This window comes from Lonchura striata, chromosome 5 (assembly GCF_050655825.1).
Source record: "Lonchura striata isolate lonStrDom1 chromosome 5, ASM5065582v1, whole genome shotgun sequence".
NCBI classification, from domain to species: Eukaryota; Metazoa; Chordata; class Aves; order Passeriformes; family Estrildidae; genus Lonchura; species Lonchura striata.
Genome location: NC_140707.1, coordinates 33,110,639 through 33,132,181, shown reverse-complemented (window position 1 = coordinate 33,132,181; position 21,543 = coordinate 33,110,639). Strand labels below are relative to the sequence as shown.

Sequence of the window (21,543 nt, the reverse complement as noted above, 5' to 3'; positions counted from 1 at the left end):
GATTCCCCAGGCCTGTTTTTCGGTTCTTAGATGCCTCTATATCACTGCATCCTCAGTCTCATTAGCAATATTTAATCTGCAAGTGGCATGATCTTATATTTAAATATATATATATATTTTTTTTTTTTTTTACATACACTGAAAATTTTTTAAAAGCCATTTACATGAGGGACAAAATCCTGAAGTATTTCTTCCCACAGCAATTTTTCCCTCCTCTGCTTTAGAAGTTGAATACCTTCCCAGATAAATATGGTATTTGCTTTACCCATTTTTCTGTGATTTCTATTATTTTGTACTTACTTCTGATGCTGCAGAATTTACATAGGCCTGTAGTTTTGAAACTTATATCTCCTCTCTCCACCTGTGAGGTTGATACCAGCTAAAATCACTGTCTATACATCATCCTAGCCCCACCACTTTTCCCTTTAAACTTTTCCAAACACATGTGAGAGGGAAAAAAATGTTTAAGATAATGAATACAAATTCAGTGTGCTAAATTAAAAAAAAAAAAAAACATCTTTCTTCAGTTTGTCATTTAAAAAGCATTATCAACATAAATCATGGTCAGAAAGCCTCAACACTGTAGGGCGTAGTATTCATGACTAAACTTCCTTAAAAAAATCTGTCATTTCATACCCTTTTTCTTCCATGTATTTACCTTCCTCATACTGCTTAGATCTATAGCAGACTGTTGCCACACATGTATTTTTACACACAATTTCCTAGACACTGACAAATGTGAAAAAAGGAAGAATTTTGCACAAAGTTAATTTATCTAAACCACTTATTTCCTCCATTCTCTCTTTTTGTCCATGGCATCCAATGTTTTTTTTTACCCTGTTGTTTTGTTTGGTATTTCCCCACTTTCCTGTACATTTGTCTGCTTCTGACCCTACTAGACTGGGCAGGAAGAACTGAATGTCTGTCTCTCCGCATTGCTGCACTGTTATTTTTTGGTTTTTTTATCAATTAAATTCATCTGACCATCATTTTCATATATTTTTAAAGATACTTTTTCTTTTTCTTCTCTAGAAACTTTTTCATTACAGTCACCAATACATTTGTAAAGCAAAGTCAATTCTGTCCTGCTCCAGCACATGCTTCTGTCATAATCTTATGGGTACATGACTTACAAGTCTGTGATGCAATGCCTACAAAAGGAAAATGTGTAAGAAAAAGAGGGTAATGTATAGAAATGTCCCTAAATATTATAAAGAAAAAAATTGACATTTTAAATTGGTTCTGACTTTTTAAAGAGATACCATCATGAGGAAACACCTATCTTGGGGGAAATGTTCATCTACATCACTAGTAACACTTTTTTCACACTAATAAAAGTTAAGGAAATTTTAAAATTCAAATTCAGTTAAGCATCAGCACTTTAGGATTTCTGCATTTCACTCAGCCTGGGAAAGGGAGAGTTGCCTGTTGGTTTCACTTTTATTCTCAGCTAGTTTCACTTTCACACACTGGCAGAATCTTCTATGTTTTTGGTTCAGCAATGTTTAAGACAACATTTACATCTTTAAACAATCCTCATTATACTTTTAGTATGGACAATTTGTGTCCATCTACTTCCCAGGACACTAAGAAAAAGTAATTTGTGAGCCTAAATATAATGGGTGGCATACTTCTAAAGCAGTAGCTTTCACTTACAACTCCTGTTGGGTTATAGTCTGCTCTTTCTTTCCCTGAAATCAATAGGAAATGTGCCATTCACTTCAGTGATAGCAGGATCAGACCACTGGGTCTGTAATCTGCAACAAAAGAATGCCATATGCAGACCAATATATAACATGCAATGTTTGCCTCTAATTATTTTCCTGTGCAAACTCTTGGGAAGAAAATAGTCCCTGCATTTACCTTTCTGTATGCTTTTCAATTAGCAATGAATACTCTTCTTGACATAGGCCATATGAAATTAGAGGATATGTGTTCACTTTGGTTTGTATGGGGAAGGAAACACTGCGTCTCCCTGCTACCAACTGCGGTAACTCTTTCTCTTCCTCGTGCCAAGTGCAATCCATTAAAAAAAAAACACTCCAGCCCAGATTGAACCTTTATTGTCTTGCACCTGGACCTTGTCTAAGTAAAGTTTCCAAAGCATACACTTTTGTAACCCTCATTTTTTCAGGATAAACCACGATGCTCTAAACAACTAAACAGTCAACGGCAGCACAAGAACAGGCTTGCATTTGTATTTTCCAAACCTGTATATTGCCTTTTATATTACCTCACACACATGGAGGCAAGCACATAAACATACAATGGAACCTTCCTCTAGCTACCAAAGCACTGCAGTTTCTGCCTTTGTAGACATAAGGGCTTCTGAGACACTGAGACTTAATGGAAGGACCTAGGGGTTTATAGGAGCCTTGCAAAAATTGCTTTTCAACTTCCTTCATAGAAATATTGTCCCAGAAGCACACATAGACATTGTCACTAGCTGCTTACAGAAATTATTGTCATGTTTACATGCCAAAAGTCAAATACCGAAAGCTCACATATGCAACTCCTGTGAGAATACTTATATCACAGTTTTATTTACATTACTGTTTATTTCACCATATGAAATGTGAATAAAAACATGGAATTTCATTGTGATTATGTACCCATCTACTTCACATTCACGCACTTTTCTATTTGACTTATATTGTCACATTACACGTCTAGACACGAGCAGCTTCCACAGCACAATGTAGAACACGTTCCTGCTTTCTCTTTTCCTGGATATTACTACACGGAAGAGGAGTAACTGCTCTGTCAAAGAATTTATCTTTGCCTTCCTTCTCAACCACAACATTTCCTCTGCTTTCCCCAGAAGTCATCCTTTTTGTTTCTAAGGCAAGTTTAACGTGATACTTACACTAAACTTTAAGTGTACAAACATATCCCATGTTCAGTGGGGTTATCCACTCATTTAGGTAAAGAACACTTTAAGGTGCCTCGGTGCCATACAAAAACAGACCACCATGACCCGGGTCACAGAAAACCTAGTTTGATGGAAAGCACCATCACAGCACTGACTTTCACATATTCTTAACATGCTACATTTGCGTCCCAGGGTATCCATCCATATTCCTCCTAAGTGCCAAAATTCACTCCCTCCTATCTAAGACTTGTTTGTCCCTAATTTCCTAACGCCCAACCACACTGTTGATAGACTGTTTCGGTGAGAGTTAGCTATTACACAGATTTTACATCAGGCTTTCACCCACAGCTGCATCTGCCCCAGTAATAATGTTCTGGAAGAAAGACTTTGCTACTGCTAGCTTTCCTTGTATTAGCTTTTCAGGCAACAACACTGAGTTGTATCAATTTCTTTAATATAGATGAAACTTAAGTGAGCACTCATATATCAGTAAATAGCTATCAATTAATACTGGTGGAATCAAACAATTAGAGGAAATACAATGGCCTGTTTCAAAATGGTTCCTTTACAGGATGTGCTTCATAACTTAGCCTTGTTCTTAAATGCTGTTCTTGGTGCACTCATAGAAATTATTTCCTTCTGGAGCATTCTGGCCTGTATTTTACCTGAATTTTATATAAATATTTGCTGTACATTTTTGTGTTTCTAAAACTAGAAAAAACAGATAATTTTAGCACTGTGATTGCCATTTATCTTTTGCCTTCCAATAATAAAGATATTAAGGTCTCACAGCAAGTATTTCAATGAACTCTTTGAAATACTGTGAGAGTGGTAGAGAGGCCAAAGACAGTTACACGGGAAAGAAGATGGAAAGAGGGTTGGTGTTACTTCAAAGATACTTAATGTTATACTAATTCCTGAAATGCAAAGAAGGGAACTCTTCATGAGGTGCCTGACCTAGCCATACCAGCAGTTTTGAAGGGATCTGCAGTCTTTCCTTGGGGTTCCTAATGGTTTGCAGCCCTCTTCTGACAGGTTCTGCTGCAGTACAAGAGGTTATCACAAGGACAGTCTGCTCCTCTCTCCTTTTTCCTTCTGGAAACAAGGAGCAGAGCAACTATTAACAAATACTTGCTTGTGTAGTTGTCTTGGAAGGCACCAGGCATAACACCTGGTGCTATTTAATAGTCACATTATTCATAATCTTTGCAAGTGGAGAATAAGTGTCATGACAGGTATGTTAAACAGAGGAACAGAGATGTGAACAGGTCAAACAGTGTCTGTGACAGATGAGCTAGGATCACTGACTTTTTGCCTCTCTTTCACTCTAGTTCAGACTCAAATACACCAGACCTTAGCTGTCTTTACCTTTTCCTGATCTTTAAGCAGTACCCTGATCCTAACTCAATGGGGCATTCACACAGGAGAGACCAAGATGAGCACAGTATCCCCATCTCAGGGGATGAAGATCCATTCAGAGAACCCCAGTAGTGTTGGAACCCCTCCTCTGGCTTGTGATAGAACACCATCTTCCTGTTTGCACAACAGGCTTATCTCAGAGATACAGTGACTATTACAACACATGGATTATAAATGCTATTTGGCCCTGTTTTAAACAACCAAGGTAACACAACCTCATAGATTTCCAATAGTCTTTTGCAAGTTCTAAGTAAAGACTGTCTGATCAAGGATCTAAAACAATAGACACACAGCATAGGGGGAAAATAAATACTTTCATTCTTTCCTTAAATTAAAGTAAATATACCAACATCAAAACCTCTTCTATGTCCCATATCCCTTACCAAGAATAATTTTGTTTGTAGAATAACATGAGAGAAGGAAGCTGTAACTCAGGTTATCACAGAGACTTTGCACTGTTCTGGAATTACGCAGACCCTCTGCCACTATCAGCAGACCTTCTCTGAATCTAGGTTAAACAAACCTGCTTTCTGACACTTTCAAAACCGTGCTGTTGGGGAATGCATCACTCAATGGGAACTTTGCCTCTGCTAAACAATTGTTCTCAAACCATAGGTTGCCAAAGGACAATGATAGAGTTTTTAACACTCTATCCACAAACAAAACAAAGTTTGTCCGGAGTATCTCAGTTTTGACAGCTGGAGACTGAGAAGCTCCTGCAAGTATCTAGAGTAGCCACTGATCTCCTAATTACCTTGGCTTGCTTTCAGTGAGTCCAGTCTCCCTGAAAAAGTTATTTTTCAGGCAGCAATTACAAAAATCTATCATCAAAAAAGGGAAGAATTCAAGACAGTGACAGGGAGAGAGGTGAATCAAAAGGAAATTGCAGATTCAGAAAGTTCAATAAGCACTGTACTAAAGGACATAATGACATTGCATACATTAGATTGCAAAATAAGGAAGTGCATATGCTGCCTGCTAACAGGAAAAGGAATTGCACCACAGTTTACCTCCCTATGAGATTAAAAAAAAAGATACGTAAAACTTTCCCTGATGATTGGCTGACTGGTAGCAGATTCATCAGACTTGATCAATTAACAGCACATCATTTAGCGACTACCTTTTTGCCATATATTCAGTATCCTACAATTAAAAAGTAGGGCATGATCCTCACAGTCTGAAAGCATTTGTCCTTCCAAATGAGATATTAGGGGATGAATGGGAAGAAATTACACACGACGCATTTTAGCTGGAGGAAATGCTTAGCGTGTGTAAAAATCCTGTGGATTTCACCTGCCTCAAAATGTATTATGAACTTGGTACCTTTTGGGTTGTATGCAGACAGCTGATGAGCTTGCTTGATTTCTCTACCATTCTGAAGAGCTTCAACTGTAAAAATAACTTCTTGCCAAACAGTCCTTATGTTTTCTTGTTCTTAGACCAGCTTTGTACACTCCCAAGTCCTTTCCCAACTGTTTCTGGGAAAAGCTAGTGTGTGATTTCTTGCACAGCAAACATTAAATAATTTATTTTACTTCATATACTACATGTTCATACATATATTCTACATAGAAATATATTTCTACATCTTAGTTGACATTCCAGGACACCTAGGCAAATAGCGTTCAAGTCAGTTAATATTAAACTTGTAAAAGATAAAAGACCCCTTATTTCTCCCACCCTCTTAATACCTAGTGTAAAAAATAATACCCTCTGGACAACAAAAGTTTGGCTAGAAATTTGTAGCATAATGAAGATCAGAAACCATCTACTAAAAGGAGACTAACAGAACATCCATTTTTATCCTCAGGAAGACCATCCAAAACCGTACTGTCTAGTCCTCAAGAATGCATCTTCATGGGTTTTAAATCAAGCTATGTCCAGCTAATCTTGGATATATGGTACATCCCTTTCCTGGGAACCAAGTCAAGTCATTCTCAAGTATCAAAATACACTCATTAGCACTAAACAAGTGGCTTTTCAACAGTGCAGTTATGAGCATGATGTAACAATTTAAATGGGATTAAACAAAATTCAGTTGACTTCCATAAAAAGGAAATGCAGTGCTCTGGTTTCAGAAATATCACAGGTATGACTTCAATCTTTTCCTATTTAAAAAAAATTGAAGTGCTGTATAAAAATTGCATCAATGATCCTACAGATTTTTATAAAAAATTAAGCCCTGTCAGTCTCTTCCATGGACATTTCTTACTGTCCTATATGATTTTGCAGCACCTCAATATTAATGGTGTTTTACAGTATTTGTCTAAATACTGTAGGACTTCTGGTCACAGCTAATAGTAAAATATTCTTCTGTGCCTACCCAACCATAATTAAAATAATCAGAAATGAGAAACAGGGAGAGAAGAAGAAAAATTTGGCCTGATAGTTATCCACATGATAATAGATTACAGACCTATGTGTAAACAGTGGCTGTGGGCCCAACTACATATTCCTGATCAAAGCAGGATGAAGTGGACACTTCACATAGGTTAAGGTCAGGTATTTCTGCTCAAGTTTTCTGTCTGCCAGAGTATAAACTCAAGAAAAAGAGAAGGTTGGACAGATTAATTCAAACTTCACTCAGTCGAACTTCTCAAATAAACTAAGTGTGGAAAGAACACTTTTAATTGGCACAACCTAGCTGAGACATTTTCCTCCTTTTGAACCTTCAGAGCTTGTATGCCATGCAGTTGAAGAATATGACCCATACTTCACTACTGTTGCACATCTTTGTGTGACCAGTGAACTCTGAAATTTCAGAAAATGTAGACAGGAAAACTCCTGAATTTTAATTCAATTTGGAAAATGAGACACATGTGAAACTCCCACAAATGGTAAGTGATTCTGTCAGCATCCACTTGATTTTTACCAGTTGTTAGTTTAAGGCAGCCATTTAATGCCTTCTCGCTTCATGTTACCTCTCACCTTATATGCATACGGAATAAACACAGCAGCAGCTAGGTGTGTTATACAGAGTCTGTTCTATATACAATATTTTCTTTGGTAAAAAAAAATTAATTCCTCTCTATTCTTAAAGTTTCAATTTCTTTTAAGCAAGCAGTTAAAATAATCACTATGTCCAAGCCATAAATCACACAAAAATTCTGATAAATACAACCAAATTGAAACCAACTGCACTGTGCACTAGAATGTAGCCAAATAGTTTTTACTAAAACAAGTCTGACCCTAAATTTCTAGAAGACTTGGGTATCACAGACATGGAATGGTCCCCATCCAAGAGTTGGGCTGCTCTGAGTGTGGGCAGGCTTGTATTCCAGCTGCAAAGCTGAGCCTGTACCCCCAGCTCAGCCACATCTCAACTCTGGACTACATTTCAGGATGAAGTTAGGCTGCAGTACAACAAGTCACTGCCATCACAAGAGCCCGATGATCACTGACAAGCTCTTGGCTGGATTTATACACATCACATGGTCTGTATAATTTCACATCTTCACACTTACGTTTCTATATGAATTGAAACTTCATATTTTCAATTAAGCAATTTACAAAGAAGTTTGGTGCTAACCCACTTAAATCCAGATATCCTCATATTCTGACTACTTTCCTTTTTGTTCCAATTAGATGCCCTTGTGCACATAGTACCATCTCATCTTAAATCTCTATGACATGAAACAGATTTCCTGCATTATTATAGCAGAACAGTGGTGAACATGACTTGAATGGTTGCTTTAAATCTAAAAAGCATGGGGCCTGATTGTTTAAATAGCATTCTATATGATAAGTATAATGACCATTAAAACTAAGATTTAATAACTAAAATCCCAATTTGCAACTCTGATAAATATTGAGGCAAATTAACAGGATTTTTTTGAGTGAATTAAATTTAATGAATGGTAGATTTTAGGTTAACAAATTCATGATAGTAGCAGCACGTCATTATTACCCCAAGAATTTGTCCTACAGAAGCAGAGGATTTGATATGAGTTAGGAAATTACAGAAACACAGAATAGTTTGAGTTGGAAGGGACCTTAAAGATCAGCTAATTCCAAACCCCCTGCCATGGCAGATGAAATTGCACGGATCTGAGTTCTATTTTTGCCCTCCACTGAATTAACCAGGGAGAAAAAGGGAAAAAGTTAAAGTTAATTAAAGCTGTATTAATTAATTCTCATCCTGACAGGGTGGATTTTTAGAGACCAGAGACCAAGCAATTGGGTCTTCTTATTTGAAATACCTTAACAATGAAAACTCTGGCAAAAATATTAGTCTTAGTAAATAGAATAGAAATCTAGATAACTATACCATAATAAAAGTATTCCGTTTGGAACCTCTAATATAGATATTCCTATGGTTATAAAATTACAGACAGAAATCAGGAAACTGCATTCCAAATTCTGCTTTGCCTATTCTTATTCTATTATCAGATGGAGTTTTGAATGTAGGACTTTGTCTTATATTTATGGTATCCTAAAGAAAAAAAGTATTATAAAATAAGAGTTTACTGGAATAATAATTTATAGTTGAAACTTCATCATTGGAAATTTTTAAATTAATGAATTACGTTGAATCATCTTTCATATATGCCTTATTGCATTGTGAAATACAGAAATATTTGAAAACTTTTTGGGGGACTTCAACTGGTTATATTTTCACTCTTTCAGCAACTTTGACATAATTTCTGGAGAGCAAAAAGATGACATAATTAATGTAATAATGAATGACAGGAGAACAAAACATTTCCAAAAAGTAATAAAGGTATTTACATTTGTGATTTTTTTCTAGAGAATTTACTATTCACCTCTAAAATTGTTCTTTTAAAAATAAAGAATGAAGCATATTATTAACACAACGGTTCTGTTTTCCATTTTTTGCTTACATTATGACTTACAGAGCTTTCTTTCTAATTAATGAAATAGTTAATAACATAATCATGTTTAAGTTTGTTAATAAATGTTTTTAAAGCCCATGATTTCATTGAAGCATATACAATTTGCAAACTCAAATTTAAGGTGGTATCTCAGTGGAAACTGTAGTCAAAGAAGTTGAACTTTGTTCCTGACATTTATGTGCTGCCACTACACTGAGGCAACTCTGAGCTTCCTCCCACATCAGATCATGCTGTACCTACCTTCCGTTTAGTTGGTAAAATCTACCTTATTGTACTGATTATAGCACTAACATGGCCAGAAACAAATGCCCATTGATTTAAATTTTGTATGGAAATAATTCTTTTTCTTTGAAAAAATCACTTTTCTGGTGCTTCTCTCTCCATTGATCAGATATATACAGTTATTCTTCTCCAAGGTAAACAATGAGTTTTACTTAGTACATGAAAACATAATTTTTAATGTAGTTTCAATTAAATTTAAGGAGCTTTTCAGACCTTTGAAATGTTAAGTTCTGTGGTAGAACTCTCACCATGAATTTTAATGTTTTTATTTGAATTTTAATACAGTGCCAAAGCAAAAAAGGTGTTTTCCCTCTTAAAAAAATTGCAGCATACATTTAGAAATATTTTTATACAAATATGGGAGGGTGGGGGGTCGTTTGTTTTTGTTCTTTTAACTCTTTCCCTGCAAAGACTTTAAAACATCATAAAGTTACTTGTGCAAAATTGCTGTATATTTCCTTCTGTCAGTAATTTCTCTTTATGTCAAAACAAAATAAATATTTATTCTTTATTATCAATTTCAAAAACAACAGGGATATTGTGTTTATTATTCTGAAAACCATAAATGGAAAAAACTTCAAGAATATTAAGTAGAAACTGAACAGAGAGCTTCCAGATACACAATCAATATGAGACTTCTAACATACAATAATTATTACAAGTGGTATCATTTGGATAAAACTTCATGTAGGATATTTATCTAGCTCATTTTTCTATTAAAAAAGTCTCTGTTAAACTTACAAACAAATATGATGTAGCCCTGTCTGCTCAGTCAGTTTAATGCGATATGAACTATCCACAAATAAAAATATTTTATCCCAAAAAGTATTTATAAATAGCCTATACATTATAGGCAAAAATATATCAAACGACATTTAAAGGTTTAGAAACATTTTTCAGGTTTTTAAGAAAGATTTGCAGCAGATTCTTTTAATCTCAATTTGTTTTAATTGCTAACTACTTGAGAGTCTTAAGAAAAAACAAACTCCCCACTAAGACTCAACAATACAAATTAATGTTCCTAATAATTCTAACTGTATCTCCATCCACATGTTTTGTTAATTGTTATGTACATTATTCAATTTGAAAAAAGGCTGTATTCTAACTGCAGTCAGTTATAAGATAATATTATAACTTTCAAAAAGCTTCTTATATAAATTAACTTTTAAAAAAATGCTCAGATAATTTCCAATTAGTAATTTCAGAGTAAAAAGTCTGCTTCAATAGGAGTATTTGTGAATTATGATAGAATTTACTTTTTTCTTCTGCTTCTCTATAGAAAAATCAATAACAATTTTTGAAAGAGGAAAAAACGTAACTTATAAATAGAAACATATTCAGTAAGGATGAGTAACAATTCTAACAATTTTGTCTTAAAGTCATATGAATTAGTATGATATAAAGGAATTAATGGGATAGTGATGAACCCCAAACTGACTTATGTTTCCTGTTTGCCTTTATCAAAGTATTTTCTTTTTGTACAAACTTTAAGTTTTAATCCTACCAATTGTCCTTTTTCAAAGGTTGTCTCTGCCTACTATTTAAACAATGTATTTATTAAACTACAAATTTAAACTCACAAACACAAATAATTTTTTTAATGCCTGAAAGACCAAATTTGTATATTTTGTTAAAATAAGTTCTTTTTTGATGCAAAAATATCTCTATTTTATTTTATAATGTTAACATTAAAATGTCAGTTCTTAGGTAACTAAATTTTAGATTCAGCAGCTATTTTTAATTGTTTTAATTGTCAAAACATATTTCTACCTTTATTCTACAAGGGTAGGGCTGTATTTCTTTTGTATCCTGTATATATTAATAAAGAATCTAAAACATCTAAGTCCTATAAACAATTTAAAAACAGTAGATAAATAAAGCTGAATACTTTTTATTAAATTTTCAGCCAATAGGTTACCAATAGCTGTCTCCCAAAAGCTTTTTTTAACAGTATTTGCTAGTCCGTGTTTGCTTAGATTTTAATCTCTAATTTTTGTTACTTTGATTTTAAACAAACAGTGAAGTTTTATTATTTAGCAGAATACTGAAGAGTTAATAAATTCTATTTAAAAAGCTGACATGAAATTCAGCTCCTTTTGAAGGCAAATGGAATTTAGCCACTCTTTTCAGGAGAGTAGCATCAGTCCAGAAGAATATAAAATCCAATTGTCTCCTAACTTTTACCATATGAATTCAGTAATAGATATGTTTATTCTCTGGATATTCTAAATAATTTAAATATTTTTTTTTCTTTTCTTTTTTTACTGTTAGGAAATAAGTCCAGCAAAAGGAAAAAAAAAAAATTAGCTGGCATTTTAGATAAAGTATACAATATTCCCACTTCAGATTTTTGTCTGTATATTAAGATATAAAATACAGCTCTAAATAGATTTCAAAAATACTTGAATTTATATCTATATTAGATAACTGAGCTTATTTTATTTTATATTTAGCTGCATGCTACATAGTACTTTGGCTATTATGAGTCTAACTTCCCAGAATATAAGAAAATATCTTCCCTTAAAATTGTTTCTGAACTGGATGCCATTTAGTATAAATATTCACTTTTTTAAAAAGCTACCCACTGAAATTATCTGGCTGGTGCCTGCAGTTCTAAAATGTTTTCCCTAACTTTTAGTCTTTTCTAATTTTTAATTTCCTTCAAGTCCAAATTCTTGACAATTAAGAGGACCTGTCTCTGTATGTCAATATTTCACAATATGTAATATATTCAAATAAAATCTATATAAAGCTCAAGACAATTTTTTTTCCCCCAAAAGAAGTATTTTCAGACAATACATATAAAGGCAGTAGATATTTTGCCTAAATTAACTGTGGAGGTCAAGAGACTTGTATGAAATTTCTCTTCATATGAAAGTATAGATTTATGATTCTGTGAAAATAATGTTTGTGGTAGATAGTATGTTACCAAAGCAGCTTTGAAAGCTTATATAGTTACCTTCTCTGAATGTTCTGGCTACTTCTGGTCCTCCCTCATCTGGAAGAAAAAGCTGGTTCCAAAGTTAAATTTGCAATTTATTGTTACAAATCAAATCACAAATTTCTTTACTTTAAAGACTCTAGTACTGTGCAAAATTTTACTTATTTAGTTAAAGATTCAAGCTGCTTGTCCTGGAGATTTTAATTTTTGTAGAACTTATTATAGCAGATCCCAAACATCCAAGAAAAGAAACTCAAATAAAACTACAGCTAAAGGCTTTTTTTACTTGTTTTTAATTCATTTGGAATACTTCATGTTGTCTGATGTATAATGCACTTGGATACATGAAATTAACAGTTTTAACTTTTACTTTTGATTTACTGCTTTCAAAACTTAGCTCTAAAAGCCAGGTACCAAAAGAGGAAGCATCGCAGCATTATCAAATGGAGATTTTGCTGAGGCCATATTATGTTAACCTTCACTCCTAGGAATTATTCTGATCCACAGAAATGTTCCTATTGAGTTTCTTGATACTATTTTCATGAATAGGCATGAATATTCACTAGAGGTTGTAGGATTTAGCCTCCAAATAGCCAGCAGAAATTCCTTACTTTTTTCAGTAAGGAACAGAAAGCATCTTTAGTCCCGATGTTCATCAAAGCTATTTTACATGACAAAACTCTTTTGGAACGAATTGTTTCAATCTAGCCGCCAGGATTTCCAGAGCCCTTCAGTAAGCAGTGCAGCTTAGTGCCATGTAAGAAGCCCAGCAGAGAGTGGTGCAGACGGAGCAGGGCTTGCGAGCCCTCCGGCAGGTGCGGTCCCCGCACAGCTCCTGCCCGCTCAGCACCCCGCAGCAGTAACAGCCGGGATGAAAGCTGCCTTCCAACCCACAAAGCTGCAGGTGTCAGATAGGGAAAAGCATGGGAGGCTGGTCAAGATCACACCTTTGTGCTGCATGCTTTTGCTAGTATACAGCTGGAAAAATTAGCTGTTCTACGTATTTTACCTGTGACCTTGATGCCTCTAGTCTATTTGCTGTTAAGCCATAGGCTTCACCTCTTCCCCCACAAAGAAGCAAGCTGGCAAGAGATTTTCCCAGCAAATACACAAAGTGTGAACCAGGAGCAGAGAGGGACAATTGGTGAAAACTGCTTTATATTATGCAAAACCAGGAGTTAAGTCAGTATGGTCTGTTAAAGAGTTACCAAATCAACTAGCAAAGCTCTCCATTGCTAGTTCTTTGAATTGCTGGAGTTGAAGCAAGTCTTTCAGAAGGTGCTGGACATGAAAGGGTTAACATCTTTTTTTGGAATAGAGTGACACTGATGGTTCTATTTGTGGTGACAAAGATAGTTATGGGCCTGATTGAACAAAATCGTGAGCACTTTAAGCAGAGCAAGAGCTTGAAATGACACAAGACACAACAGACTACACCTTGTGTCATTTTGAAAAGCTGTTGCCAAAAATAAAGCTTTGATAACTTTTCCATTCAGAATTACTCTTTTTTTGAGCCAAAAACTGTCTCACTAAATTAAAACAGAACATCTAAAATTTTAGTCTAGATGTGTAACAAACTTTTATTTAAGTGAGATGTGAGACTATTTAAAATGTAATTTGTAAGTTGTCCTATTTTAAACTTCTAAAAAGAATTTTAAAATGCCTTGCTGATAAATACAAATTAGGGCTATTCAGGTGATTTTGAATATTTCCTTAATTGTAAATAAGGCAAGTTCAAGTTCAGAACCCATTAATCATGAATAAAGACAATTACTTAAGCTAGAAAATGTACTTTTATACAGGTAAGGTAACTATTACAAGGTATGAAAAGAGTTAGTCCACTTTAAAAAAGTACATGCTCCACAGGTATTATGAGCCATAGAGTTGCTGATTTTACCTTTTATTAGCCCTTTCACAACAGATCATGATACTTCTGTGCTTTCCTAGAAAACGTTCCTCCCCACCCCTTTTACAGGTACTCACTTCCAAAGGGTTAATCAAACACCTTAATCCCAGAATTTGTGTTTTAAGATGTCTATAACTGAATTGGAATCTAATGGTCATAGTTTGCTCTGTTGCCAGTGGCAGGGCTCTTCTGTGTAGCTCTCCCACTGACTGCAGTCTCAGGTATATCATCTTTGCTGTGCTCTTGCACCTTCAGCTGCACAATCAGCCATTAAAGTGACCAGCCTGAGGGGCCAGATTGGTAAACAAAGAGCTATCTTCTGAGAAGTTCAAACATTTTGCATGAAGCAGAAAATAACATTTTTATTACACTTTTTTCACTAAAGACAACAGCCATTGACCAGTTTTCAAAAACCAACAACTGAACCCTCAACACACACATGACTTGTGCAACGTCTTCATTGGGTCTGAAAGCCACTTGGGGCATGGTCTGATGAAATTCCCTGAGGTCAGCAAGTGTTCTGTGAATAGCCCCCAGTGGTGTTAACTCTTTGCAGCAGGTTTATGGCACACGTCTTACAGAGAAGTGACTGCAAAACATTTCCCATTCCTGGGACAGGCATTCAGTTCCCTACACATAAATGTACTCTGTGAAACTGGAGTTAGGTGGTACATAGCACTGACCCACGACAGAAAACTTCCAAACATTTTGAGAGGAAAGGTCTCCACATTTTACTGACAAAACTAAAGCCAAAGTCACTCATGTGAACATCTGCAGCTGCAATGATTTTAGCAATTTCTGTCATGTATGCCAGTAAGAATTCAGATCCTCTGTATGTACTTTTATCAGTGAAATGCTGGGAAACTACCTGTATGAGTTACAGAGAATGGGACCTCAGTCTGCCTGAGAAAGCATCATGACCTCTTAGCACTGGAGCACAGAGATCTGCAATAAGCACTATGAGAAGCAGTAAAATGGACCTTTATTTTCAGATTTTGGGGGCCTGAAATGTGGGTTTAAAATGTTTAAATTTTACTTTAAATAACTGTTTAAAATGTTATCAGCCTAACATGGTGAAGTCACTCTCTGCCAAGGGCCAATACACTGACTACACAGAGCCCCAGTCCAAGCCAGTGGTATGTTGCCTGTCTGCATTCTGCAGAAGAATCAGTTTTCCCCTGGTTACAATGAACTACAGATGTATGCAAAATCTTGTAAAGGTTTTTTTTTAACATTATTGCATTCAAACTTCTTTTTCTTAAACTTATCTCAAATAGTTTTCTTCATACACACTCCTTCAAAAAAGGCAAAAAACCATTTTGCATGTAAAATATATTTTCTCCACTTTTTTATATTAGTTATTTAGTTATTATTTAGAAAAGCTGTATCACAAAACTTGCACTTTCCCCCTTTCTAGCAGAATTCTGCCAAAGCAAATCCCTCTGAACCCCCTCAAAACTCCAACAAATTCACTGGTTGCAGGTGTGCCACACTTTGCATCTGTAGTTTAGGAGGTGGGGGTGAAGCATGACAATGTCTTGTCATTAAACCTATAAAGAGAAGACCCGCTTACCTCAATGGTAGTCCCCACTAATGAAACACGTGGTTTTCTCTTCTGGTAAAAGAGAGCCTCTCTTTTTAAATGGATCTGACAGGTATTTTTACATTGCTTTTTCCAAAAAGGAATGCTATGATAAATATTTTGGTGAAAGTATATGTTTTAAATAGTTTCCTTATCCTTTGTTACCACTAGCACACAGAACTGTTGAAGGAAGCAGCTTTTACAAGTTCACTTCCATCTCACAGCTTGAGGTATCTGAGTGCTGGTGTACTTTGGTCATGTTGAACACTGCAGCAGGACTGGTCAGCTTACTTCTCTGCCTCCCTGAGTTCCCAGGCTCCACATAGCCCAGGGCAGCAAACTCCAAGTCACTAAAATGGCCTTCTGATACTACTTTTTACAAATCATTGTAACAATTCTAACTAATCTTCATTGCAAATTTATAAATTAATCTGTTTTAATCAAGATATTTGGATCTATTTTAAAACACTTTGTTGTTTATCGTGATCTATTTCACCTTGCTTGTTCTTAACAAACATCCCTTCCAAATATTAACAAATGCTAAGCCTACAGTGAGATGTGGTCCTACAGATTTTAATGCACACATTGGAAACACTGCAAACCAGGTTTGCAAGTTCAAAAAGCAAAAATGGCTTTCTTTGACAGAGACTATGTCAGGTGAGCTACACACCAAAATACTGACAGAGAAACATATTTCCTGCTGCAGGTAGGAGATACACGGTAAGGCTGTGTTATTCTAAAAGCAATAAAAGGATATCAAAGAGAAAGAAGTTCCTTCCTCTCTTCTGTCAGTTTAAGTCTTGAATGATTCCAGTGAAGTGACTGAGGTTACTTAGTCTTTGTATCTCTGTAACTGAAGGTCACTTACCAATACATCTCCTAGACAGTTTAATTGACAGACACGTCTTCTACTATTTGGTTAAAAAAAAAAAAACAAACCTCTGCTGTAGCCAAAAATATATTAATTGGGAACAAAACACCTCCAAATTGGTCGAAGTCCTTCTGTCCCAGAAAGCAATGAATAGCTGTATCAATGATTCACCATATCCTTCCAATGAGTATTGATAATTATCTCCTTCCCAGCTCCCCAAATAAATACACTGGATGGGATCTCCTGTGCTGACAAGTAAAACCTTCCTATTTTGGACAACCTTGTTATCTAAACCCTTTCATTAATTTATCAAAATCCATAGCTAGTTTGCTTGCCTGTTTCTACCACTCCTGTGAGAAAACTTTTCTAGAAGCCTACACCTGTCTTGGATAAAGCTCTCCCCTCATTTTGAGCTTACATATTAGGGTCACAAATTGAAAGTACAAATTAGGAAAAATCAATAAAATCTCAAAAATAAAGCTGTACCCTTCTGTCTCAGGATGTTATTAATGGGCAACTAAGTAAAATTATGTTGTGAGGACTGACTGCAGAAATGCCCCTTGCTCCAGCATTTATTTCCTACTTTGATGTTTTCCAAGCCACACTGACGTCATCTACCTGGAGTCCTGCCTAGACTGACGCATGCAGTTTCTACTGTCACCAGTGAGAATTCCCATTGTGTATCAGGGCCTCTGTACAGCCCTGTAGATCTGACACTGTCTGTATGGCACAGTCACGGTGCCACTGGAAGCATGGGCACACTCCTTCCTGCCTGGCATGTGCCACAACTCTCTTCTGACCCTAGAGCTTGGATACTTGGGGATGGGATTCAGAGGGGATAAATCTCCAAACATCTGCACTGTAGATGAGATGCTGATACCACTGCAGAGTTAATCTTAGAAGAGCAGGAGGAAATCTGGTATTGAACTAACTGAAAAAAATGTATTGGGGTGCTCCAAAATGACTGATAGCACTGTAACTTTCTCCAAGTGGCTAGCTACCACATAGTCAGTAACACTTTTTTCTTACAAAATTCCTTTGACATATCCAGGCCTCACTACAGAAGTTCAAAGGCATTGGTATGAACACCAGGATTTAAAAATGGGAAGAAAAAAGCATTGGTGTGGCCTTGCACTGCATTGTTTTCTGTACACAGAAAAGTGGTATGGCCTTTGAGGTGCTGCTAGGAAATGTATAAGCCTTGATCCATTTCAGTCAACTAGATAAATGTATCTATCTCTTGATATACCAACCAGAATATACAAACCCTTCTGACATAGATCAGGGACATCAGTGACAAGGAACAAGCCATACCATTCAGAAATCAGATATTTAATGGCCAGTAATCCTATCATAATAATTACAAAATAATGTAATGATGAGCCAGAGTAAACAAAATATATGAACAAAAATGGCAAGGAAAAAAAGCAATTAGAGTCTTGGGCTTGATCCAACTCCCTTTTGCTGTGGGAGTTCCGATAGACTATTACCCCTATGTAATTAGAGGTTTAGGCTTAATCCAGTTCCCATTTCCTTTGGGGGAATTGGGATAGGCCCCTATGCCCTAATTTTCTGCTGTCCTGCCCCTTGTATACTCAGCTCTGTATCAGCACCTGTTTCACCATGCTGGTATTCTGTATCATATTAGGGAATCACATTTCCAGACTCAGGTAAGAAAATAGTGCAAAATAATAATCTTTTGTGTTCACTTTGCATGGGCCTAAATTATTACATTAAGCAATAAAAAAATGAAGTATTTATTTTTATTCAAGGTGCTGGAAATACCATTATTTCTGTTGCTATTATTAAAAAAAAAATCCTGGTTCTTTGGAAAACTGTGTTAAATTCTCCCACTTCAGGAAGGCTACTTCACTTAACAAATTAAGTAGACAGAACAACTGATGAATATAATCTTTCACTTTGGCTCACCAGACAGCTCAAAGTGCCTGTAAAACATTTAGTAGGGATGCAATTTCCAAACTTGGCATCAGAAATCTAAAGGTTTGTATTTCTAAGCATAAGGCAAAAGCAAACAAAAAAAACCTCCTAAAACCAGTCTTGGCCATATTCTACTTTCCCCTAAGAAAAAAAGACAGCTTTCTCAGTGTTGTATTTTTGATTTTTGTGTGTGTGTATATGTGTGAATGAGAGAAAATACAATCAATTTTGTGCAAGAATATGGACATTATTATCTTGATAAATTAAAATATCTTTGATGTTGGCAATCATTACTAACCTTGATGTTGTCACAAGCACTTAGTGGTCAGCATTCTGTACACTAAGAATATGCTAAATGTCTGCAAACTAGTAAAAGTAAACCTCCCTTTTATATACTCTTCTGTACAGAGTTATTCACCTCTCCAGATCAGACCAAAGCAGGTTAACCATATCTACATGAATGCATGCATACATATATTACAGACAAGCACGAGTCCTGACTGGAACACACAGAACTCAAATGAACTCAAATATGTGCATTGACAAACACAGCTAAGGGAGTATTGTTATGATTCCACCACCTTGGAGGAACTGGCAAAATGGATTGGATGCATGTCCAGACAGACACACAGAAAAATAAATACAGAATATTTCATTGACACACAGACAGACATGGAGAGGACAAACACAGTCAGTTAGAGAGCATATACATTATGTAGGCATTTGCATCTTGGCTACATATCCCCACATTACTGTTTGTCTGACCAGATCAGGAAATTTATTTGAGCTTGAAACATCCTCTTTTCTTTCTTTTTTTTTTTCATAGAGGGACATATATACATACATACATATATAGTTTCAAAGCTACTGATTCCAATAAATGCACTCACACTTTAGTGTGTGCATACCAGAACTTACACAAATTCCAGAGAGAAATCCCTATTTTCCAGAAAAAAAAAATCAGCTATTTTCCCTTGTCAGGCTCTCTTTATAAGCTGCTGGTGTTCAGCAGTAAGTGGGAAGGGAGAAGCAAAAATATCAGCTATTAAATAATAACCTCTTGGATTACTTTTATAAAGATCATTTATTCCCACTTTACTTCTTAAAGTTTTATTTCAAAGTATGGCTTTCCATCTGCAGCCTTGTCATGAAAGATCTGACTTGGAAATCTAAGCATGGAAGAGCAGAAATAATGAATCCTTTGGTTAGTACACATAAATTTGAGTTAAAGGAACTGTGCTGATGCCTTTCCTCTTCTTACTGATACAGTGCCATACATGTACATATCTCAATACAGATAAAATATTTTAAAACATTGATTCCTGATAAGCTAATATTCTAAATTAGACTAATCTCAAACATACCTTGTGGGGCATGAAGCAAAGGGAGGAATAGAGTAGAGATGCTTGAGCAGTGTAAGGGTTTTCTACAAGAAGACACCAGTAGTTGCTGTTTGGTTCCACATAGTCCTTGCCATTTTATTTCATCATCTCCTTTTCAATGTGTTATTGTGGGCATTTCACTGGTATGTCTCCTCTGAAAGGACTTGCAGAAGAAATTTGTCCTGAGGAATCTGCCAAAAAAGACAGTACCTGAATAGTAACATTAACTGAGAGTTGGTGTAATAATTTTGAGAATAGAGGCATCCTAGGAGTCAGTGCAGAGATGAGAATGAAAGGAGAGGACAAAGCAAGGAAAACAAGTTAGACAAGCTAAGTTAAATTCTTTAGAAAGTAAAACTTATGGTAAAGACTGAGGTTAACAGTCTTCTTCTTGTGCTGGTATAGAGATCACATCAACATATTTTTCTCTGCAAGACACTGGAGCACTTAAAGAAGGTCTCCTATGAAAAGACTTTGTAATAGAAGACTGGTATCACTGGGGAGGTTATAAGCATTGCTGTCCTTCTTATAACTACTTGCCAACACTACAATTGTTGTGGATGCTTTTGGAAAACCACAGTTAGTCTCACTGTCGTGGGGCTGTACAGTCCCACAACAACTGGCTGCCTCTACTCCAAAAGCAAAGGGAAGGATAAACCCAGTCAGAGAAAGAGCTTGACAGGTGTAGTTATGGCACTCAGTATTGACAATAAGTATTAACTCAGGGCCCACCATGTGTTATTGGCAAAGCTACATCATAGAACTCTTTGGTGGTTTCTTATTTGTTAAACAGGAAAAAAGTTCTAGGCTTTTGTTGGAGCTTTTTATTACTTTTATTTCCCATTTAAATTGGATTATTCCTCAATTAACCTTGGTAAAATGTTTGGGGATCTCCAAGCTAGCAGCACTACATAAGTAACAAGAAAAAGGCAGCAGGTGCTGTAGTATTTAAAAAGATAAATGCCCCCACACAATTCACAGTCTAGCTCACATTTTATACCAAAAAGTCCATGTAAGGGCTGGTACTAAGAGCTGTCAGTCAGTATCAGTAGTCAATACAGACATATACTGCCCTATCTTAGTCAATATAGATGTATGTTCTCTCAGATGTATAAGCCAAGTTTCTTCTAACTCCCTTTATCATCAATTATTAAAACCTGATGCTGAAAGGAAAATACTTGTTAAAACAGAGAAGTTTTAGGGATGTCAATGATAAATCAAAATTTTAATTGTATGTATGGGTATTAAAATACATGTACATGTGCAAATGAAAAGAAAACTTTAGTGGATCACACTGATTGTAATGAATAAGATAGTTGATAGTTTTAAAAATTTTAACAGTGCTTTTAAATATTAGACATTTCCAGCAGGATACACTGGTGAGATGTACTGTCTGGCATGCTCTGGATCAGAATTATCCTTAACACATGCAATCCACAAACGTTATGCAGTGTGCTATAAGCTAATTATTTTCTTGGCTGCAGCCCACTCTCTAAG

At 35.7% G+C, this 21,543-nt stretch overlaps 1 protein-coding gene across 3 annotated transcripts in view; it reads right to left on the bottom strand.

Annotated features, from left to right (window-relative positions):
- The window catches only part of LOC110472033 (uncharacterized), a 60,633-nt gene that overhangs the window by 13,481 nt on the left and 25,609 nt on the right, over nucleotides 1-21,543 (bottom strand). For 2 of the 3 annotated variants that reach the window (XM_077784222.2, XM_085580227.1), the window contains one exon: nucleotides 20,029-20,237. In XM_077784222.2, the coding sequence (XP_077640348.1) occupies nucleotides 20,162-20,237 (76 nt within the window). In that variant the 3' untranslated portion in view covers nucleotides 20,029-20,161. Of the gene's footprint in view, nucleotides 1-855; nucleotides 20,238-21,543 lie in introns of those variants that run through there. The other variant, XM_085580226.1, reaches the window with a different exon arrangement.